Consider the following 23755-nt stretch of genomic DNA (forward strand, 5'->3'; position numbering starts at 1 on the left):
GGAAGGAGGGAAGGACAACGGTGGGGGCCTAACCCACTGACACATTTAGCCCCCCACCCCCCTCCCCCCGAATTGGCTGAAAGCACATTTAAAAAAACATGAATAATTTAAAAAATAAGATTTGTATCTGTTCCAAAGAGAGACTTCCTTTTAAAGAAAAGGCAATCATCTCCATTTAAAGATTTCATACTCATTTAGTTAGCTAATGACATACAATTTGGGGAGGAAAACTGTGCCTAATTCTGCTAATACTAGTAACACAGTAATGCCGCTGTAAAGATTACCAGGTGCCAATTTAATCAGCTGAGAAAAGGGGAGAAATACAGTCGTGTATAGAAGGGAAAGATAATGTTCTTTTGCCGAAAACACCGTGGACAGTTTTCAGCATGATTTCCTGTTTGGCAACAACCCCAGCTAACTTGGAGTATCACACTTGTATTTGAAATTCTTCTCTACATACTGCAGTTTCTGATACCCCATTTTGCTCTGTCCAGGAAGACTGTTTCACCAGCACTGAGTGACAGGGCCGGCAGCGGGAGCAGACGCGTGCCGACTGTCACAGAATTAGTGACAGGAGCCACCTGCGCTTGAGGCTGTTACAGGCCATAAGCACTGACTTCGCTTGAAGCTGATTTTGTTCAGCTAGTCCGGTTAATGGCAATGCCTGCATACGTAGTTTTAAAGCTCCAGTTAACCCCAGTATGCAAACATGGATTCCATTTTAAATGTGTTCAAGCCCCCTTTGACTTCAGGCAGATACAAGCATGCAGGTAATTGCTTCCTTCACAGGAACAAAATCATATACAAGCTTGGTTCTGAGCATATGCAAACCCAAAACATCCAATTTATCCTCCAAGTAGTCGTTAATCTTCAAAAATATAAAACTCTCTCAATTTAATTTTTGTAATTCTACATTTAGATAGGTTAAGAATTTTCTCTTTTATGTGCACATAAGAAAAAAGAACATATGCACACTTTGCCTGATTTTATTATGATCTATATGCACAAACATAGTTGCTATAAGGTTGCTCATCCATTATTTGAAATAACTCAGCAGTTTCACAATCACAGAATTGATACGTTTGACTTACTGAAGAAAAAAAATTTATTTACTCTTAAAAAATAGTCCAAATAAATTGAACATTTAAAAGATTTTTCTGACGTGTCCTAGGTATCTACAGAGGTCAGTATACTGGGCTGAGGGCATCATAAAGCCTCTGTGCAGCCAGTTCCACCATTTCACGAAGGGATTCGTCATCTTCGCTTCCTGGCTCACAGTCAACTGTCTGGAACCAAAAGAAGTATGTTAGAACAACTAGCACTTCATATTCCTTTTCAGCATGTGAAGAACGCTCATAAGGGGAACGGAAAAAGTAGTCATGCAAATTGAAAAGAAAGTTATCAGGAGTGGCACTGGATGTTTTTAATGGTCTGCCAACACGTAGAAGAGTTCAGAGAAGACTTATGCAAGTCCTGCTGAGGAACGAGAAGCTTAATCTCGAGTTTTATGTTTGATTAATAACTTGTTTCAAAACTACTAAGTAAAATGCATTAAGTTTTGTAGATTACATTTAATTCAAAATCAAATAAAACCACACAAGGTTCAGTCCTTGGAGATTTCATTTTATCTGTGAATTCACCTGCATTGTATTAGGTTAATCCTGTAAAACACGTGCATTCATCACGGAGGTACAGGCACCTGTACTCGGGGAGTCTCCACACTGATGTTCCCACACCCGTAAGATGATAACATTTACATCAAAATAAAACCCCAAAGAGATTCATTTATCACTAAAACAAGTCTTCCTAGAGAAAGATGCCCACCCCAAACTTGCAAGTTGATCAACATTCAACCCAATCCCCTGACTGGTCTATCTCAAAAACAAAGGGCAGCATTTGCATAGTAATACTATTCTTGATCCTATGGACTTTCTAGGCTCTAAGACTGTATCTTCTCTAATTCAGTATTAACTTGTTACTCTTCTGAACAACTAACTCCTTTCAACCACAAAGGTTTTTTGGGGAAAAAAAAAGGCATTTGAAACAGCAAACGTGCATTTAATGTTAGCTAACAATGCTGTTAAAAGCTTGTTTACTGCAAGAGCACCGTGTTAAGAGTTAACGTGGAAAAAATAAATCTACATGTCCCACCATATAGTCAGATCTATACTAAACAGTTTTTTATTTTAAAGCTATTAAAGTTTTATAAGAAGATAGATATGCACATAAAGAAGGACAGATCTTTCTTGTAAAACTTGGTTCACAATGGCACAAGCTTGCCATTGCCAACACAGTATATAAAGTAAGTATTACAAAGATACACGCTGTTGCAGCTGAGTTGCCATTACGGTTTCTGTCAGTACACAAATCTTTTAACAATAATGACATATATCAGTATAGTATATGAAAATGAAACCTAACTTTTTGATTAAGCAGTATGCATTTTTTTCCAGTCTTGTTACTTTCTTCTCTATTGCAAGAGCTCTCTTCATCAGTCCTGTATTTTTCTGTACTATGTATACACTGAAATGTAGCATATGTTTATTAAAACACTGAAAAAAGATGACACAGCAAGCATTGGGTGTTAACCACAAAACTGTAACTCACTATCCTCTTAAGATAATTAACATTCACTTGTTCTGTTTCAATAGGTAACAAATTTTGGGCAGGGACCAACCTTTTCTTCTGGGTTTGTAGAACACTTAAAACATTTGTTGTGATCCCTAAGGACAGCATCTGAGAGCTACTCCAGTGGAATATATTACTACTGTGGTTAGTGGTAATACAGAATAACGTATTAGAACTATATAAATAATCACAGAAAGTCAACACATTAAAATGCTTAAGGACACGAAGGACATGGTTTTAACCTTCTTTACAGTTCCACATTGTTCAAATAACTAGGTGTGACAGCTTCTTAAAGCAGCCTTCTGACACGCGTGAGACATCCAATTCTGAATCTAGCTAGTAAATTAGTATTTCTTTTTGTGAGTATTTCAGGCTTTCAATTTAGCTACAAAAGGATCAAGATGACAAAAAAAAAAAAATTATTAGCATCATTCCTACTCTGTGATTGTTCAATTATTCAGACCAGAGCCTATGTTTTAAGAGCATTAAAAAAAAAAAAAAACCTGTGGGTTAAATCAGCTTCTCCTCTACAATCTTTCTTTATTCCTTTTTATACAAGTAGAGAGCTGCTGAAACATACTCTGTTTTCTTCCAAATTTACTGCATTTGTTATGTAAACATTGCTAGCATTTTTTTAATAAAGAAAACTCTCTAGCAAATGCTTCTGTAACAAACTCAGTAAACTCAGCTTGCAGGCTGGATCGGTATTTCTCTCAGAAAGGCTGGGTACTGATCGGCTGATGAGAATGTCAATAAAATTAATGGAAAGTGAATAGGCTTAAGCTGTTTTGATACCAAATACAAAAACATTTCCTTAGCAAATGGGTACACGATATTCTAGGCATCACTGTATACTAGACTGGAGACTCACCTCTGTTAAACATAGTGCACACAAAAGCACGTGCTTTGCTGTACATACCCGAGTGTCCAGCGAAATGTTTGCAGTCTTTCCATCAACCGTGACGCACAGGACAGAGCCATCTTTTGAACTCACACAGTCTTCTCCAAACATATCCCTACAACAAAGATCTATGCATGGAAGACGTGGCCGAACAGCAAACTTACGTTTTTCTTTCTATTAATCTTAGGCGTCCAAAGGCATTTTGTTAGCAGAGTATCTCCTTTCAGCAATTATTATTTAACCCACTCAGATATAATTAACAAATACCAATCTAAATTCTTATGAGAGTGGCCGTCACATAACAGGAAGTATTTTACCCCCCAAAAAAATCTCATCATAAATGAAGGGAAGGATTCTTTTGATTTCAAAAGAGGTAAGAGTTCTACCTAAATAACAGAACATACATCAGAGTAAGTTTTAAGAGAGAAGTGATCCGAAATGGTATTTTCATAAGCATTCACAGTGTAATTTTGGGAGACAACTTAAAAATTCGCTTCTGGAAGAAATAACTGAATCCTGTATTCAAAATTTTAATGATGCTGAGAACTTTTTTTACCGTACCTCCTTCTTGACTTAATTCCTGGCCTTCACAGAAATGAGACTGAACTAAATTTGCACAAAGTATTTTTAAGTAAGTGTATCTTTAAACTGTATTATACTAAAATTATTGTATTTACATGATTAACAGTGATCATTTTCCTTTAGAAAAATACATGCCAACTTACTGAAGCATGATCTCCATTCTCTTCCTATACACATCCATATCTACTTTTTTTGAAATTTTAGGTACTGCAGCTGAAAAGAAAAAGGCATTTTACTTTCACAGACATTTGCTGGGAGGGAAAATTGGCTAATTGATACAATCTGGTTCCTCATTCACTTTCATGATAAACAATCTAAAAGCTATATAAGATGTATATGTTTAAACATATTATAAAGAAAATGTATTAAAAAAGACGGAAGAGTCAAGGAAGTATGTACATTTAAAATTCATATTCCCTGTATTTATCACATTTTAAAACACACAACTTGGCAAGTCTAATCCTCACTTCTCAATTCTCCTTTTTATTGTTAATGCTTATTACTTCTCACATTTCCTTTAGTTAAAAGTGAAAATAATCCACTTTCATAATTTTTTTATAATCCCTCAATTTTCCATTGTTATAGGAAAATACTGCATCATGGAGGCTAGGAGCATGCAGAGCATACATAAAGTAAAACTGGACAGCAAGTGTGAGTAGTAGTAATAGGCACAGACATTCCTGGAATGTGTTTCAGGATAGAGTTTGAAATAAAAATAATGATACTGGTTTTAGACTTGGTTTCAAAATCAAGAGATAGTTTAAAACAAGTAATTTGTTGAAAATTTAAGTATTTGATCATTAAAGGAGTAAGAAGTCTGTAAGAAGAGCTAGTTGTGAAAATCTCTACCCCTTTCACTGATGAATAAACAAAACAGATCTACAACTAGAGTTTATTTAAAAGGCGGCTTTTTAAAAAACAGTTTGCAAGATTTCTAAGTCATCTTAAGAGTTCAGAGAACTGAACACAATGGTAGTTAGAATAACTTAGAAATTCTTTGAAGAACTTCATAACTGCAAGAGACCACACAAGCGCATCCTAAAAAATTACCATCCCTTAGATAAGATGCAGTAACTGAATGTACTAAGCAAAACAATTTTATATTGAAATGAGGTAAGAGTAAGCACATGCTCAACTGAGCAACAATAACTTAAGATATTTAAATTCAATCACTTGTGATCCTGTGAACTTACTCTAAAATACAAAAGTGCAAAAAGTATTTGGAATGTGTTAAAAACCCCAAATAAAGGAAAAAATCCTGCAAGCAGCCACACCTGAGATTAGCTAATAGAATCACGACCATGAAACAACACGAGAAATAATGCAAAAAGGCATATAAAAATAGAAAGAGGAATTAATTATGGGGGGAAAAAGCTGGATATTGTCACTAGCAGATTGTACAGATGAAGTGGGGACTACCAAAAGTCAGGCCAAGACAGATATTACAGTAAGAATTAAAGAAATTAGTGAAACAGTACAGGATTTTTTCCAGCCATATAAAGAAAGATATGGAAGGAATAAAAAAAAATCCAAACCAAAACCAAACAAACAAAAAAAAGGAGGTCAAAGTACCATCCAAAAATAAAACTTCTATTTTTGGTTAGTTTCAGTAGAACAGAACATGAGGGCATGGCTAGAAGGGCTGATACATACTGAAAATGATCACAACCAAGATAAGAAAATTACACTTAGATCAGGTGGACTAGCAAAGCTTTATCTCAAACCAATGGAAGAACTGCTGTGTGAATTTATAAACTCAGGAGAAAGAATTTTTAACAGATTTCTTGACTCAGGTGTGGGACTACGCACCTAAGGAACAGTGATTGCTATTTTATATATAATTACAAAATAAATAATAAAAATACAAGAGGAGTAACCCAGGGAAAATAAACCCCTATTTGTCCATATAGCTCTAGCGCTTTCCACGCTGGTTTGGAAAGAAAAATCTACTAGAAGTGTTATGAATAAAATGTCATGTGGGGTTCAGAAGAGACAGATCAAGCCAGACTCCTCACTATCAGTCTCTGATAATTTAAAAACATCAGTTATTTTAAGGATAGACCTCGACCATCAGACTTCAGTAGAGGATCTGATACAGAATGACATGAAAAACCCTTAGGTAAGATCAGAAGATGTAGAACAGTACAGAATTTTTAACATTGGAACTGGTTAAAAGGAAGATGATCACAGAATGAGTTAACAGAGGCCGACGGGACGGTATGTCTAGCACAGGATCTCAGACTGCTTTGAAGGCTTCCGGGTTCAAGCGCACACCTCAGATGTGTGCTGGGTTCATGTCAGAAGGACCTCCTCACCTCCTCCCCAATACTCTATTTTCCACACCAAGAAAAAACAGGCACTAAGGTCACATGTGCCACTGGTCCCCTATTTAAGGGCACAGAACTTACCTGCTGGGCATTACAGGCACAGCCTATGAGTTTTTAAGGTATGACCTTGGGATTCATTTAATATGATCACTCCTCATATTGTCCTTTTGCTGAATTAAAAAACCAAAACCCAAATGGTATTACTTTTACATAACACCCAGGGAATAGAATTTTGGGTTCTGCTTGCCTGACCACATCCAAACTGGAGATGAATAATGCTCTAAAATGGATACACAACTGTCACTTATGTCACTAGGTGAGCAAGGGTACACAATGGCAGAATTTAATAAGGTATTTGTAAGTAAAATAGTAACGTATATTCCAAGTAATGATGCAGGTAGTGGCAAAAAAAGTTATTTCAAACCCTAGAAAATAGAAAAAAAAAATCCCTTATTTTATTTTGATAAATGGATTATCATTAAATTATCTGTGTTACTGTGTGGCCAAGCTACCAACACTTATCCTCAGTGGCCAACCCAATATTCAATACGTGCTCCAGATTGTTAGCACAGTGGCATACACATTCAAAAGCAAAACAGTGGAACAAAAAATATAAACTACCATCGCTAGTAATCCCAACAAAATTGCTGTCATTCTTGAACAGCAACATGAAACCCAGTATCCGATGATGCTATCGCTACCCAATAATTATACTTGGTTACAGGGTCTGCATAAGTGTAATTGTGAAATTAGTCTGACTTTTTTTCAGCATTGTCTACATAACTGTCCAGGTTTTGGCTGGGATAGAGTTAATTTTCTTCCTAGTAGCTGGTACAGTGCTGTGTTTTGGATTTAGCATGAGAATAATGTATAATTGCTAAATATCTCCACGAAGTGGTATCCAAAGTACAGTAATGGCTTCAGTACAAAGCTCAAATACAAGATTAAGCTCAAGGCCAGTGTTTTAATAACAAACCTCCCAGGCAAAACATCAGTAATCACTGCAGAGCACAGCAAACTGCAAAAACCAACACTAATCTTTAACATGTACAGCAAAAAAAAAGAGCATGATGCAGATCAGATGAACTAGTATCGAGAACAGATGAATCAATATTGTATACCGAATCCAACCATCAACCCAACAACACCATGCCCACTAAACCATGTCCCTAAGCGCCTCATCTACCCGTCTTTTAAATACTTCCAGGGATGGTGACTCAACCACTTCTAGGGCATGCAAGCAGTCCCTACACCCCAGGGACACACAAGTGATTATATTGCTTGTTACTAAAATACTTATGTGGCTGTGAGGAGTGCAAGGACATGGGAGACCATGGTGCTGACAGAGTGGATGGGGAGCAGTGTTCTGTGTGTGCTAGTCAGGGAAGCTGGAAATCCCTTGCGTTCTGTTGCCGGGGTCAGTATCTTGTGGTAGTGAAGTGACTGGAGAGTGATTGCTCTCATATTTCAGCATCTCTAGGAGTGACATTAGAGGTGAATTTGATGTCTGTCGTGGTTTAACCCCAGACGGCAACTAAGCACTGCACAGCTGCTTGCTCACCCTCCCCACCACCAGTGGGATGGGGGAGAGAATTGGAAGAGTAAAAGTGAGAAAGCTCGTGGGTTGAGATAAGAACAGTTTAATAATTGAAATAAAATAGTAATAACAATAACAACAACAACAACAATAATAATAATAGAAGAAGATACAAAGCAAGTGATGCATGATGCAATTGCTCACCATTCGCTGACTGATGCCCAGCCAGTCCCTGAGCAGCGATCGCTGCCCCCCAGCCAACTCCCCCCAGTTTATATACTGAGCATGACGTCACATGGTATGGAATGTCCCTTTGGCCAGTTGGGGTCAGCTGTCCTGGCTGTGCCCCCTCCCAGCTTCTTGTGCACCTCCAGCCTTCTCAGTCGGTGGAGCATGGGAAGCTGAAGAGTCCTTGACTTAGTATAAACACTGCGTAGCAACAACTAAAACATCGGTGTGTTATCACATTATTATCACACTAAATCCAAAACACAGCACTGTGCCAGCTACTAGGAAGAAAATTAACTCTAGCCCAGCTGAAACCAGGACACTAACTCTCTCTGATGTACAGTCATAGGAATACCTACCACTCATGAATGGTAATTGTAACTTTCAAATGAGAAACTGAAATATTTAAATGAGATACCATAAATTGTTTACAGACAAAAACCTAAAGTGACTAATATATTACTTATTTTAAATAAGGTCACATTTTCCACAGTCAGCTACCAGCTGCCATAAGAGAAAGTTTCAACAAATGGACACGTTACAAATAATGAAGACCAAGTTGTAATTCTGTTTTTAAGTAGCAAATCTTAGTCCCTAAAAGGTTTCATAAGGAGAGGAAGTACAACAGTGGGATTGCAATCTGTTGCAAGGCATTATATCCCTCTAAGCTTGATATAAAAAAATTAAGATGAAATGCCTCAGTTAAATAAGCATACACTAAACGTACTACCTTTCTGTATTTTGGGATTTGACTGAACTTCCAGTATCACTGTTGTCACGGTGTCTGCATACATATCATTAGCAGGATTTGCCACCCACTGGAAGATTAAAAAAAAAAAAAAAAAAAATCATAATTTGAGCTCATTATTTGGGCTGAATGAATAACGCAACATAAAACCAATGTAACTTTAATTGCATTCTCCTGTTTGCTTTTCTCTGAATTCTAGCTTCAAATGACTATCATATATTTTACACCGAACTATTAACTGTTTTTAACTTGGTATATTCCAGTAACTTCCCATGAAAAATTAAAGCTGTTGAATGTTTCTGAACACATTTATGAAACAGTTATTAATTACCACAGCCATTTGGGGGAGGGGGGAAGGAGGGAACACCATTTGACATTATTTCCAATTACTATCTGCCAAATAAAAAAAGGGCACCGAATCCACCATAATACTCTTGAGTCATGGCAAAAAAGAAACTAGCAGTGGCTAAATGAAACAACATGCATCAACACAGGACCACAGCTCAAGGGAAACTTTGCTCTAGCTTTCATTCTACTTGTCATCCAATGGAAAACTACTTAAAACATTTAATTCTGCATGGCATCTATATGATACTATTTTCCAGAAACTGGAGAACAAAATACTTCTTTCTCCCTCACCAATGCTCACCTCAAGGACTACCATGCCTGGTTCCTGGATCACAGTAATATTTTTGAAAACCTTCAAGGCTGGTTTTTGCTGGATTTCTATTTCTTCTACATCACCTAAGAAGTGATAACAAATGGTTAGCAAGGACAAAATTATACTGAAAACAAGGCTAACTTTATCTGCATAAGAAAACAGGTCATTTTAAGAATGCTGTGATTATCATCACAACTGCTCACAGCAGCTCACAATTCATTTCTCAGCCTAAAGTGCATACTCTCTTCCCTTGCCTGACCAAACTATTTTCTTTGGTCTGGATTGTTCGGGGTTTTTTTAGTGTGTAATATTGGCCACTTTACTTATTTTGAATTCTCATAGTTGACTGGCTTAGTACACTGACACATGTACACCAATGAAAAAGAAAACAAATGAGAAATTTAGTGCTCCATTTGCGGAATTAACTAGCTCCTCTTATACCCTTAAAGGATAACCCATTGTTTACATAAGCATAGAGGATAAAACAAAAGCATTTGTGTGCCAGGTAGCGCTCAGGCTATGAGACCTGAACACCAACTGAATACAGGTTCTCTCTTCACTAGTGATATGAATTAGATTCTGACACTAGAGGAGAAAGAAAAAAATCCTCAGCTTTAAATCTGAGAAGGGATCCTGCAAAGTGTGTGTGCCTTTAATGAACTAGGACGGGAGTTGCCCCTATCCTTTAAGAAAGCTAGACAGAGGCACTGGGGATTGCATTAGTGGCAGATTTAAATGGCTTCTGACTCAGAAAAAGCCAACAAGGTTAGATTCTTGCCTCTCGGGGAGGGACGAAAGAGGCTCTGTCACAAAGGAGGACAGAGCTTTTGTTATTCTCTTTTGGGGCTGGAGATAAAAGATTGATTAATAAATTTTGCATCAGAGTGGCTATGGCACTCACTTTGGAGGCTGACTGGAGACAAAAATCAGCCTAGGCTCTATATTACTATATACTCATGACTTTGTAGTACAACTACAGTAGAATCCCCCAAAAAGGATGTTTCATACTCCTGAACTGGATCTGGCAGAAGTTGCATAATCTAATGAAAATTGTAAAATATGAAACAAACCGTGGCACTTCAGTTACTGGCAAAGAAGTTTCCACTCGTAAGATGTCTGAAGACTGTAAGTTCTTTTAAAAGAAGTTGGCCACTATAAATCACGAACATGTCTTTCCACAAATACGCACCAGTAAGTTTTTGTAGCTGATAATAAAGCAGATTAAAAGGGCCGGTATATGGAATGGCTTGTGTCTGTGTTACAGTGCTCATCGCCAAGTCTGTATAATCTGAAAGAATTTTTAAAAGTATGTATTAAAAATTATCCCTTTGAATTTGCTTCTTAAAAAATTAAGTTGTCACTATAGATAAATAATGGCATCAATACATTCAAGACAGAGGGTTGAACAGGACAGTTTGTAAAGAGGAGGGTGGACGGTCTGTTGTAAGATAAATAATGTATTTTTGGTTAAGAAACCAGCAACAGCTTGTTACTTTATCATACCCATTAAAAGCAAACAATGAACTAGGACAGTAAAATTGCTTTCCCCCAAGCTCTTCCAGCATTACTACTCCATTTAATTTTCCTTCCTTTTGAGAATAGATCAATTTCTTTAGTAATAAATAGCATAGGAGCAATACACAATATTTTCACCGTACTGTGGCTTTTTACACTAAAAACTAATGACATTTTAGAAACTGGCAGGACAATTGATCAAGGTGCTCTTCTGTTCTCACTGGCATGTTTTATGCATATTCATACAGACGAAGAAGTTTTAAGTAACCATAAGGGGAATGGAAATTTGCTTCTTTTCTTTTACAGAAAGAATAGAAATTTTTTTAAACTTCAGTGGACAAAGAATTGAATGCCTTGCTTCTCACTCCAACAGTTCAGAACTTCTGGCAAAACCAAGCCAAACTAAAACAGAGATGTTCACTAATTGCTTATCAAACACAAAATTACAGAAAAAAACCCCAGTATTGTATGTGTTTTAATGACAGAAGTATACAGTAAGTTTCAATTACCTACTGAGCATATTACAGTCTTTACTTACTGGAGAGGTCACATGGAGAAAGGATGTGATAGTTAAAATTTCTTTTAACTAGGATTCCAGAAATTCTCTGTCCTTGCTCTGGTTTCTTATCTGCTAAAGATCCCATCACCTGGAAAGAAAAAACACACAGTGCAACAAGGCAATCTGAAGTATTCATAGCTTAAAGTTAACTATGGAGATGAAATACAGTTTCCTCAGAAAAATCAAACATTATATAAAATTAACTCTGAAAATAAAGGAAAGTCAGAGTAACCAACAAACATTCTGAGATGTAACACAAGAAAAGGTTGGAAGAGTGAAGAGCCAAAAAAAAAACCCCCCCGAACACAAAAAAAAACCCCAAACCAAACCCCAAATACAACACTAAACCAAAACATTCACGTACTTTGAGTCCCTGGAAAACATACACAATCCAAAACCAATTAAAAATAGAGGCTTGGAAGAAAATGCATAGTTTTTATCCCAGAGGAAAATACTGTTGTACAGGTAAGAAAATATTAACTTTATACCTTGGCAAGTTTTTCTCCTCTGAAGTTTAATGTCACAGCCTCAGTATTCCTAGGATTATGAACTTCTATATGAACTTCATCATTATCCTCATATTCCCGTATCAATGCTGCTTTCAATCTGGCCATTTCATTCTGCTCACCGTGAACTAAAATCTACAGAAAGACAGTTTTCCTTTTAGCAGAAGTTATTTGTCCAACCAGACACGTTTAGTAAGCAAATTATCCAAGAAAACTGCCATCTTGTACCTCATCTTTATAAAAATGTAATTTCATGAGGTCACAATATATGAAACATTAGCTCAATTATACTACATACAGTTCCATGTGTGTCTTGGAATTCTATGCATTATTCAAAGGCCCAGATTTTACGACCCTGAGTATTAGTAGAAAAATATATGCAAATAAGCAGAATGCATTACAGAGATTCCATTTAACTTTTCATACACGAGCACATTGTTATATTATGAAAGGGAAGTATTAACTTAAGTTCAATGATAAAAGTTACAGTTAGCTTTACATTTTTGCGCCTGCATGTAGATAAACATAAATGTAATAAACGTGCAATTCAGTATGCTTATTAAGTTCACAGTTTTCTTTGCCAAGTTAAATCCTCTCTTCTTCTGCTATGATTTGTTTTATTTCGATCTGTGCTTGCACACTGACTCTCCCCCAGTCTCAGCAAGTTTCTGATCCTAGTCTCCATTTTCATATTCTGGTCCTTCGCACCTCCTGCTCCCTGTGATTTTATCATGCTTTTTCCCCCAGTTGCTGCCTTTGTCTTGTGCTGCCTGCTACATACCTTCTTTCAGACTGGCCTACTCTTTTTCAACCAATGTTTTCATGTTTATTTTGGGGCAAATTCCACTGAATTATCCCAATAGCAGTGTCCCCAGCTTAATGTTGTCCCATACTGTATCTTACTTGCGCAAAACACTGCTGAAACAGGTTATGGACCATACCACTTTCTCGGAAGTCATCCCCAGATATCCCACATGCAGACAGTCAAGAGCAAGTTCATCTTTACTTTGCTAAGGTAAAGGTTAAAATCTCCGCCTTTTATTATTCAAAGCATAGGGATGCTGGCTACTGCTAGACACCAGTACCTGCCTTGATGACTCAAGGCTGTGAACTGGTTTGATGAATCCCACTCTGGAGAAACAGGCAGCATGTATACTAACCACATGTGGAGGTTTCAGGGCCCGGATAAATTCACTAGTTTGTTGATAATCTGTGTGAGCAGAGAAAGAAATGTAATCCACAGACATCTTCAGTGGAAGTTTTTGTCCTGACATAGTTGTGATCTCTTCAGGTTCAGACATGATGTGCTAGAAAAAAAGAACACTTCAAATAAAAAATGGAAAGCCTCCTTCAGACGCCATATAACTAATGCTTTACATTTCAAAAATCAATGAAATAATATTGGCAGCCAGGTTAAATGTGAAGAACTGAAGAAATCTCTCAAATTTCACAAAACACACACTCACAAATGAAAAAAGCATGCACAACACACACCATTTCATCTTTTGCATCCTCAGCAGATCTGGGAGTTCATTCTTCTTCCAGATACATCTCTCTCAAATTTGCATTGAAATTATAACAAGTGTGTGATTTCTACCTCTAAAGGCAAAACTAGATGCTCTGGTTGCCCTAAGGAGATGGAATTCGGAAGGAAGGATTTCATTCCCTACGACTGGACAGTGGCACAACATGCGCAAGGCAGTATGATCTCTGGTATTTAAGTAGTGTTAGATTTAATATTGACTCCTCTACAATTAGGGTTAGGGCTCCCCTTTCAAAAAGTTAAATGGTGGAGGAGTCTAAAGATGGAGAAAACTATCAATCATTCTTTCTCATGACTAGATAACTGCTTCTAGAAAAGATTATTCTGTACATCATCACTGGAAATGGCCATATGCAAATTTTCTGTACTTTTCGTTAGTATTAGCCAAAAGCAATTAGTTTTGACTACATAATTATGCGTACGTGACAACAATCTTCTCAGTAAATCCAAATAAAGACACTTGCTACTAGCCAATTCTTTTCAAACATAACATGCATACTACTTTGTATTAAGAACTTGTGGTGCATTAACAACTCACCTTAGCAAGCGTTCCTTCAACACAGTACCCTGCTATAATTACTCCATTTCTCTTATCTGTGCACCAGCTCTCAAACAACTCTCTGGATAAGCCACTCTGCATCATACCTGGGGAAGCCATCACAACACTTGGGCCAATATCATCAAAATGATCCATACTCTAAATGGACAAACAGCAAGACTATCAGTTACCATAACTCACTTAAATGAAGCAAATATGAACTCTTCTGTCACCCTTCCTCCTTTGTAAGACAATCTCGTCTCAAGCTTACCTTCAGATTACTAATATGCTTGAAAACAAACGGATTGTTGATGTTGATTTGCTTGCGGATTTTGTCATTCATGGCATTGACATACGTCTGATAAACTGCCATACATTTCTTTGCCAAAGAGGAGGCATAATATATAGGGATATCATGGAGTTCAGGATGATTCTGCCAGTATTCATCTTAAAAACAAAACAAAACAAAACCAATGAAAAAGAACAAAAAAACCAACCAACCACCAACCAAAAAACCCCATACAACCCCACCCACAGCATTATCTCCAAAATGCATGCTTCTCAGAAATGTTAATACTTCTTGTAAAACAGATTTGGCAGTGTTTTTTTCATTTTTATTAAAGAAAACCACAATCACAGACTTCTTTTTTTCCCCACCTGCTCTACTAAAGAAGAAAAAGTAATCACCAACTAAAAATGTATACAACTAGTACAAACAAGCAAACAAACAAGAAAAAGATGAACTTCAGCTATTTTCAGCAGGTCAAATTCCAATCAATCACCAACTTCAGCTACAAGGTATAAAGTATACATGATATTACACAGCAATAAATCTACATTTACAACAACACAAGTTTTACCACACCACTGCAATAAAGCTAAAATGTCTCTGTCAAATATTAATTACACATCTAACAGCTAGGGACATCTGCACATAGGTATGTTGGTGAGAATTCACTATATCCAAGTTCTGTAAAACAAATCCATGGAGTTCAAGGCGTGAAGGGATCGCCCAGTTATCAAGCCTGTCTTCCTGTGTATCACCAACAGTTGTATTTTACAAGCTTAACTGAAACAAAACCAGGAAAAAAGCCTCCACTAACCACAACTTACTTTTATCACTGATGACAGTAGCCATGACCTTTACTAAACACAAAGAAGAGATCTGAATGCAGCTACACAAACATAACTTATTCATTTTCCCACTTGGATACAGTTCTGCTAGTCTAAAACATATTATTATTGCTTAATCATCCAAAAATAGACGTAAACTCTTTTGGCTATATTTGTACATTTAAAATTATATGGCTTTAACCTAACATTTTTGATTTGCAGACAAAGCTTTTCAGAACATGTCAGAGAGGCTCACTGCCATGACTATCTTAATAAGTTCAAGTGTTAGGTGGAAACAGCCAACGAAAGATAACCAATAGCAGGACTTAGAGTGACATTAAAAGATGGCACCCATCGTAACAATTTTCTATACCATAACGCAGTATTTTATTTTTTGTCAGACACTTACGGAAAGAAGGAGAACAAACACAGAAGCCTGCGGGATCAGTTGTGTAGGCATGTGAAATGCAATTGCTCTTTCTACCTAATTAAGAATCCAATTGCGTGCCTAACTTTACTAGATGTATTTTCAAGCTTATCTTTATTAACTCTAATATCTACACACAGCAAGGAGAGCCAACCAATTACAAACTAATGGCTAAACGAGATTTAAAATGTTCGGTTTTTATCTCCTCTATAAAATAAACAAACCTCAATCAATGATAAGTAGTAAATAATCTGGCAACATCAAGTACTACCCCATGCCTAGATCCAAATTTCTTATTAGTATTTGAATAGACCAGTAACACATTTTGAAAACATACTAGTTTCTAATGTTGAGCTAAACTGAAATGGAAAGTGAGAAGAATTTCAAGTATTTTAGGTAATGTTTTAGATTCAACACCCCTAAAAGTAAGTATTTTAATTTTGAGATAGTTATCTTTTGATCTTGCCAGCATTTGCATGAGCAAAAAGACTAGTGAAAAATCACGTAACATAGTACAAATTAAATGTGCTAAAAGGAAGCAAAGAAGCCTAGAAATAATTTATTTAAAAACTCTTTTCTCTGGTACCTTGTAACAATTACTTATATATTTTATGTGAAGCGGCTTGTTATGATCACGTATAGTTTCTCCCCCCATTTTTGCTCTTCTTAACAAAGCCTAATTTGCTTTCCCATTGTAATTAGGACTTTAGAAATGCTAGAAGTGTCTGTTATGGTCTTCTCAGCTTTTCCTAAAGACTTCTTCATATAGGTTTGTGAATTAAAGGGCAAGGACAGTGAAACTTTGGAACAAAATATATCTTTTTTTTTAGCAATATCATTTAAATAGAATAGTCATGTTTTGATTGCTTCCTTTTCAATCTGTAGTAATAGCTCCTATTTGCTGAAATCCCAGTTCAACACGATTCAAAAGTCAAGCACATATTACCATGTCATTACCTTTTCCTTTCTAGGTGTCCTTTCTGCCTCACAAAGCAGAACTGCCTTGGTTAGTTGGTTAGGTTTTTTCCTTTGAACAAACAGTATTACATATTCTGAGGTAATTAACACGCTGAAAAATGGTTGAAGAGTTGTTTAAAAAAAATCATTATACCTGCGCATGAAAACATTCTCATCTAACTTTATATGCCTTTTATTAAGAGGAGCTGGGAAGGTACATACCTAAAATCAAAAGTAGTTCTTGAGCTCGACCCAGGGCAAACACAGGAATAAGACCTCTACCTCCTCTATTTACAATGTCGTGAACGGTATTACAGAATCTTGCCTCTCGCTCTTCCCTTTTTTCATGAATATGAGTACCATATGTGGATTCCTATGTACAAAGAAATTTAGTATTAAAAGTACTGACACAAAGACTAATTCCTGATCTTCTCCTCTGAATCCAACAAGAAAATGAAGAAAAACATAACATGTTGTTACCATGCAGGGGGCAGAGGGGTAAAGGGAAAAATCAAACCCACCCCAAATTCCCATAACCACCCGCACCAAGATAATCAAGATTCCCCCTCCCCCAAGTCCCTCCCAGCAATTTGGGAAGACAGATCCAGTCCCGTGGGGGGGGGGGGGGAAGTAGAACTATTAATTTTGATGCTTCTTTTAAGAGGTTTCAAATTTAACATACTTATTTTCCTAACTGGAAATGCTGCCACTGCTTTGAAGAACGGGTTATCATGTTACCATGGCTCACTAGTGGTACGAGTGCCACAGTTTAGAAACACGTAGTCTAAAATATAGGAATTACACAAAATACAAGTTTTTTGATGTGATTTAAAATGAAATAATTCTCAGTTACAGAAAGCAGTTAGAAGGGACACAAAGGATTAAGTAATTTTAAGCATTACTCTGAAAGATCTCACCGTTCATTTCCGAATGAAACAGTTGCTTTTTATGTTTCCCCTGAGCTTCTGATTTTCCAAACATGGATTCAGAATAAAACCATTTTGCTCAGAAACCAAAACCAAAAAATATGGAATAGCACTCAGGGCACCTCCACCCAGGACAAATTCTCAACAAACATAGTTGGAAGTAGGTTAGGACCTACTAAAGAAAGGTATCTGGCTAAATTGAGGTTTGTACAATACATCTAGCAAACACAAGGTGAAACCTAGTAAATCTCCCATCTTGTAAAGGTTTGTCTAGAGGCTTAAGAAACTTCATCAGAAGGATTGTGAAACAAAAATTAGACTTTTTAATACAGTGAAAAGAAATGTTGGAGTGTTCTGAACACCCAAGCATTTGGATATTTAACACAAATCACATATTACCATTAAACCTCCACTGTCTTTCTCATCCCATTTTAGCTCTAATTAAGTAATACTCCTATACTTTTTTAATGACTAGTTTAAAGAAATAATTTTGTAAAACTTACAATTATAAGAATATCAGGTTTAATATTGGGAATCTCAGCTGCCATCAGATGTCTGTCTTCCTGCCTTGAGAAATCACCTGTATATAAAAGCTATGAGACACAAAGAGAAGCAGTTACTCTGATTACAGGTTCTACCAAGTCAGCAGTCTTTAAAAAGCTGCTTAAAAAAACATCATTCCTGTACGACAAAGATCGTTTTAAGGAATTTATGATAAAAAGGTCACTTGTACTTTAACTAAAGACTCTTCTGATGTGGACAATGCTTACAATATTAAGTCAATAGTACTACAACACAAATATTTTAACCACAACGAGTAAAGGTATTTCAAGCAGTACCTTAATTGCAACAGAATTAAGTAAACAATTATTAATTTTTATTTTTCTTTTCATTTGGGATATAAAGGTGCCATTTTCAGCATTTAGCATACATGCACTGACCATTAAGAAGTAAAAATTGACATAACAGAAAATACAGCAGGTCCTAAGTGGAAGTACAAAGTAGGTAAATCAGCATTTACATATCAGAATGTAAATATAATGAATAATCTTTTTTTAAATTACTTTGAAAAAATCCTTCTAAGATTTTCTGATACTTAAAAAAAAGCCTGTAATCTAGCAGGTTTTCCAAATGGAATGATCATGTTCCCCATTACACCAAGAAGTAATTTGTAATTGTTAGTAATTTTTAATGGATTCTTAACTGCAGGGTAGAATGCAGATGTGCCCAAAATGATGGTTTCAAAACAGAACATTTTTTCCTTAACGATCATTCCACTGATGAAAACGTGAATAATAACAAAACATATAGTCAGCAGCAGCAGATAACTGGTCTAAGGTAACCTACTATCACATTCCTCATTTGCTTCACAGAGAATTAAATAGAATAATGGATGTTAAAACCCAATCCATTTGAGTCATGCATAGTAAGAGGGAAATCTTTCTCCATCATGCCTTTATCAGGGGGGGAAAAAAAAAAAAAGCAGTAAGATACCTAAATTTTATTGTAATCATTGTAAATTCAGTTCTATTTCTGTACTTTTTTTAAACTCTAGACTTTCAAAATTCTCAATCATTATATACCATGAACAAAGTCTGACTAGACAGCAAGCCTCAGGACCACCATCTCTCTTCCCTCTTCAAGGCTGTATGAAACTTTTCCTGGGTGGTGATTATCCTCCTGAACTCCAATTCATGAGATTAGTTTCAAGTATCTGCCTGTCATTATGTGACGACTTATTTAATCTCTCTGGGCCTAAAATTAATAATAATCCTATTTCTTTAGGTACTTTAGCATAAGAGTGTTATGAGAAAAATATAACTCATACTCTGACAAATGCCATTTAAGCACTCAGACAGGCAGACATGGTAAATCAGAACTACAAAAACAAACATCTGTTTATAGATTTTACAAAAACGCAGCTTCTGTAAGACTGCCTCAGCTATCAGCTACCTCTGAGCAGACCAGCATGGAAAACTACATTTTTACTGGTTCCAAGTCTGAGTCATAACTCACTCCCATAAAATCCAAACACTCAACCTGGTTCAATACATGCGTCACTTGCTAGTTCTAATCAATGAGAAAATACATGATCTAAGTCAAGGCCTCTCACCTTGACTTGAGTCCAAGTCTATTTGACAGCTCCAGCCCCAGTGGTGGGGCTTAACAGACAGTAATAAGTAATTAATGACTAAGTTAGAATTCAGGCTTGATTTCAACTTTATAATAAAAAGAAAATACCTTCACACCAGCTATTTCAATCATAAACATGGCTGCTCCCAGAACATGGCCTGCGTGGTAACACCAGAATTTGATTCCTGCCACCTCTTTCACTTCATGGAAGTTGATGGTCTCGATCTTGTCCATGCTTTCTTCAAGGTCTGTTTCTGTATATAGCATGTCATCCGCTGATATATTACTGGATATAAGTGAAATGGCTAAATATCAGCTCATCTTACCAGCTTAGATTATATAACAGTTGGAAGAAAGTGTTCCTGGATTTTTCCCCACTGACAGTAAGAATCCCATTCGGCAACGCTATGTCTCCTACATTGGAAATCAAGTCCAGGTACACCTAAGCAGAGTTAAAGTGTCTTTCTTTTGAAAGGCCGCACGAATAGTCTTTTCAGTTCACAATCTGCTCTGTATTTGTCTAAAAGTACCAACAGATTCCCAGCCCTGGACAGAGGTCTGACACTCCGCTTGTAACAGCCCTCAAAAACCAAACCAAACCACACTTTTCCCATTGGCCCAGAACAAACAAGTTAAAAAGAGGACTGTTTATCAGGTTTCTGACCCAAACTAGAATCTGCTGCGTTGAGATATGCTCAGGACCATTGAACTCACACATAAAAGATGTGTCAAGGCATGTAACAGGAGAAAAACAGAGAAAGAAGAAAAAGAGGGAAAAAACCCCCAACATGTAAGTAACAGAGCATTCTTTGTACATTTGCTTACATTTAATATTTAATTTGACCTTGTCCTGAAGAGTGAGTTGTATCTTTAGGGGCTTAAAATTCACTACTTCTGTGAAGTTTAAGAAAAAATATAGACATTAAAAAGCATAAGAACAAAAGAACATCTTAAGAGAGACAGATGGTGGGAAAAAGAGGATACTATTAAAGGTCCAAATAAGGCAAATGAAAAGAATGAGAGGAAAGAAGATTTTTTTTTTTTTAATTGATAGGAAGTTATTTGACAGACACATTATCCATGAGGCAGTAAAATGATTCATTACTTCTAATCTGGTTATAACGTTGTTACTTGTGGCAACATCCAGGTTCATCCAGCCACCTTTGGTGGCTTCATCTTAAGTCTCCTATCGGATGTATTGGTGAAATAATTAAGGAGTTGAAGAGACAACCCATGGGTCAACTTACCTGACTTTGACATAGTCTGAAAGAAGCCATCTGTAAATAGCTTTTGTGGCATGAGTCATAAATGTCCTTCCTTTAAAACTTGTTTTCTGCAAAAACCATGGTAAAGCCCCACAGTGATCTAAATGGAAACTTAAAATAGACACACAAATCAAATTAATACATTAACACTACAAAACACTAATATATAATATATATCATATAAATACTTCACTGGATTAACATAGTGTCACAAAAATCGAGAAACAGAGTTTTCAACCTCGTTGTTAACTATGCTGGTCTATATTCCATACACTAGTGACTAGAAACGCAATCAAGAAAAGGTAAGAGTAATACAGGAAATTCTCCACTAATTGCAAAAGTTTTACCCATAAACTCTCAGAATTAACTTTTTTGTAATTTACATATAAAGTTAGAGGGAGAAAAATAAGAGGAACCAGGAACACAACAAATGTCTAAGATGCAAGAAAGCTAACAAACGTGATCCTAAGTTTGCATGTAGGACACTATGGATTAAAACACGTACTAAAATAATTTTATTTGGCCACACTTCTAATTTGACCTATCTTAAGGAAGTGCTTTTGAAATACAGGTAGAACAAGCATATATCACGAAAACTCAGTATTTTATAGAGACTTGGCTATGAGTCATTTACAAATGGCTCTCCCTGTCTCTCAGCCACTAAGCAATATTTAAACCACATTCAAAGCTTGTGGAAGTCTCTGAGAACCTTTTTCATTCAAAGCCAATAGAGCAAAAAACACAACCAATACTTTTCAGCAGTCTTTATGTAGAAAACTCATTCTAGAAGCTGTCACAATAGTGTTAAAGCAGGCCAGGTTATAAAAAAGTCAGACATCACAGTAAGCTCCAAGGAGAGTTGTAATGTCAAAAGTGACTGAACATCCTTAATTTAAAAAAAAGTTGGAAACTAAAATTTTACCATGCCATTACCATCTATATAACACCTATTTCAGCCTCTCTTAATAACCCACAAGTCAACACAGCTCAGACCACGACCTCAGTATATTTGTTCTCTTAGGTGCAACTTACTGACTAATTAGGAGAAGATCAATCTCAGCAGGATCTATCAAATCAATGTAAAAAAAGAAGAGCTTCCATTCCTTCCAGTCCAGGATGGATTCCGCAATCAAGCTGAAAAATGAAAGAAAGTTAAAGCTTCTAACAAAACGTATAAAAAACCTTCTTCCATTTTGGTCTAAAATATACTAGTTACTAGTGACTAGTAACTTCTAGCATCATGCAAAAGAAGTACTTTTTCCTTAAACACTGCTTTTAGCATTGGATTCCATATCTCGGGTTTCTGTCTAGATGACTTATCCCCACTGGGAAACTGAACACCTTTCAAAAGATCCCAGTCTTTGTTTATAATTTTGTACCTATGCAAGCCTTCATTCACACTTCAACAATACCTGAATATACAGAACCAGTGTATGCAAGTTATTTCAGCCACTGCTGAGCAGACAGCTGGAAAAGGTAAAGAGAACATGTATGTGTTTACACGTGACTGTTTACACATAACTGCAGGTAAACATTAGCCTTAGGTTCCACTGAAACCTAATATGTGTAAATTTTAGAATCTACACTTAGGACACATACGTTCTGTTTGGGGATATGGATGTATTTTACAAGACAGCCTCTGTAACGCCTGCTATCGTTTATGCTGTATTGTTCCAGAAAGCTACAAAATGTGCCTCTTCTAGCACAGTGGCCAACTTCAGTGAGGAAGCTGAATTCAACCCGTAATATCTTTTTGTGACCTGAAGTACCATGATGAGGCTGTACAAATACATTCATGCAATAATTACCATTATTTTTCTTCCTTTAAACTCCAGAATAATGCACGACCTTCCTACTTCTTGGCCAGCACCTCTGCAAAAGGATATCAAAGTCATCAAAATTAAAACAACCCACAACGTATAGATGTAACTGGATACTGGATGCCTTCAGTGGGATTATTTTTCTGTGTAGAAATAATGGCTGCACAGCCCTTTTAAGCTCAGGTATTTAAATTAACTGAACAGTTATATTTATCTCAATGGAAATCAGACCCTATATGACGCCGCAGGAGTAAAAAGAACGTGTTTTGGGAGATGATTTTGGTCTCTTCTTGTTTTTACTGCATGCCTGCACACTCAGCTCCCAAAGTGATATAATGAGTTGAAAGTTTAATTAAATAACAAATTACTTTGGGCTGAACAAGCATGACGTAGCATCTTCAAGTTGTCCAGAAGTCAACTCTTGTGATGCTACCAAAAACACCTGCAGACTACACTGGCATCTTTACCAGAGAAAAAAATTCAACTTAAAATCCTACAAAGCCCCACGACGCTACCGAAGTACAAAAGGCAAAGAAGAAGCCTTTCGCTCAGACAACACTTCAGCGTTGCGTGAGGGAAGGACACAATCCTTCCCACCGGCTGTGACAGCTACCCCGCAGACTGCAGGCTGCCTGCTCCTTGGAAAAGCGAGCAACCAAAAACCAGCAGGGGGGAAAAAAGCAGCCCGGGATTTCAACGCCTCGAACTACGTTCCACTCAGGCCGCCCGGGGCACGCTTCCGCCTCCCCTGTCGCGATAACACAACCGGTGCCTGGGGGAGGCGCCGGCCCGCGACCAGGGGCACGCACCACCGCCCCGCCCCGCCCCGCAGGACGGGGCT

The 23755-nt window shown here is 36.8% G+C and overlaps 2 protein-coding genes across 2 annotated transcripts in view; both read right to left on the reverse strand.

Annotated features, from left to right (window-relative positions):
- Nucleotides 1–480, reverse strand: part of IAH1 (isoamyl acetate-hydrolyzing esterase 1 homolog (S. cerevisiae)) — a 9335-nt gene extending 8855 nt beyond the window's left edge. Inside the window, exon 1 of the mRNA XM_009332511.1 lies at nucleotides 420–480. Coding sequence (XP_009330786.1) covers nucleotides 420–480 — 61 coding nt within the window. The remainder of the gene's footprint in view (nucleotides 1–419) is intronic.
- A 489-nt stretch (nucleotides 481–969) lies between these two features.
- Nucleotides 970–23219, reverse strand: CPSF3 (cleavage and polyadenylation specific factor 3, 73kDa). Its single transcript, XM_009332512.1, is given in 20 exon segments — nucleotides 970–1286; nucleotides 2422–2523; nucleotides 3548–3644; nucleotides 4255–4324; nucleotides 8934–9021; nucleotides 9601–9695; nucleotides 10802–10900; nucleotides 11666–11774; nucleotides 12175–12327; nucleotides 13353–13499; nucleotides 14274–14432; nucleotides 14545–14720; nucleotides 16993–17143; nucleotides 18200–18289; nucleotides 19938–20115; nucleotides 21077–21205; nucleotides 22127–22176; nucleotides 22178–22228; nucleotides 22903–22966; nucleotides 23215–23219. Coding segments are annotated over 20 exon segments (2115 nt in total). The 3' UTR covers nucleotides 970–1184.
- Between the last annotated feature and the right edge of the window lie 536 nt (nucleotides 23220–23755).

This window comes from Pygoscelis adeliae, unplaced genomic scaffold (genome assembly GCF_000699105.1).
Source record: "Pygoscelis adeliae isolate BGI_AS28 unplaced genomic scaffold, ASM69910v1 Scaffold168, whole genome shotgun sequence".
Taxonomy (NCBI): domain Eukaryota; kingdom Metazoa; phylum Chordata; class Aves; order Sphenisciformes; family Spheniscidae; genus Pygoscelis; species Pygoscelis adeliae.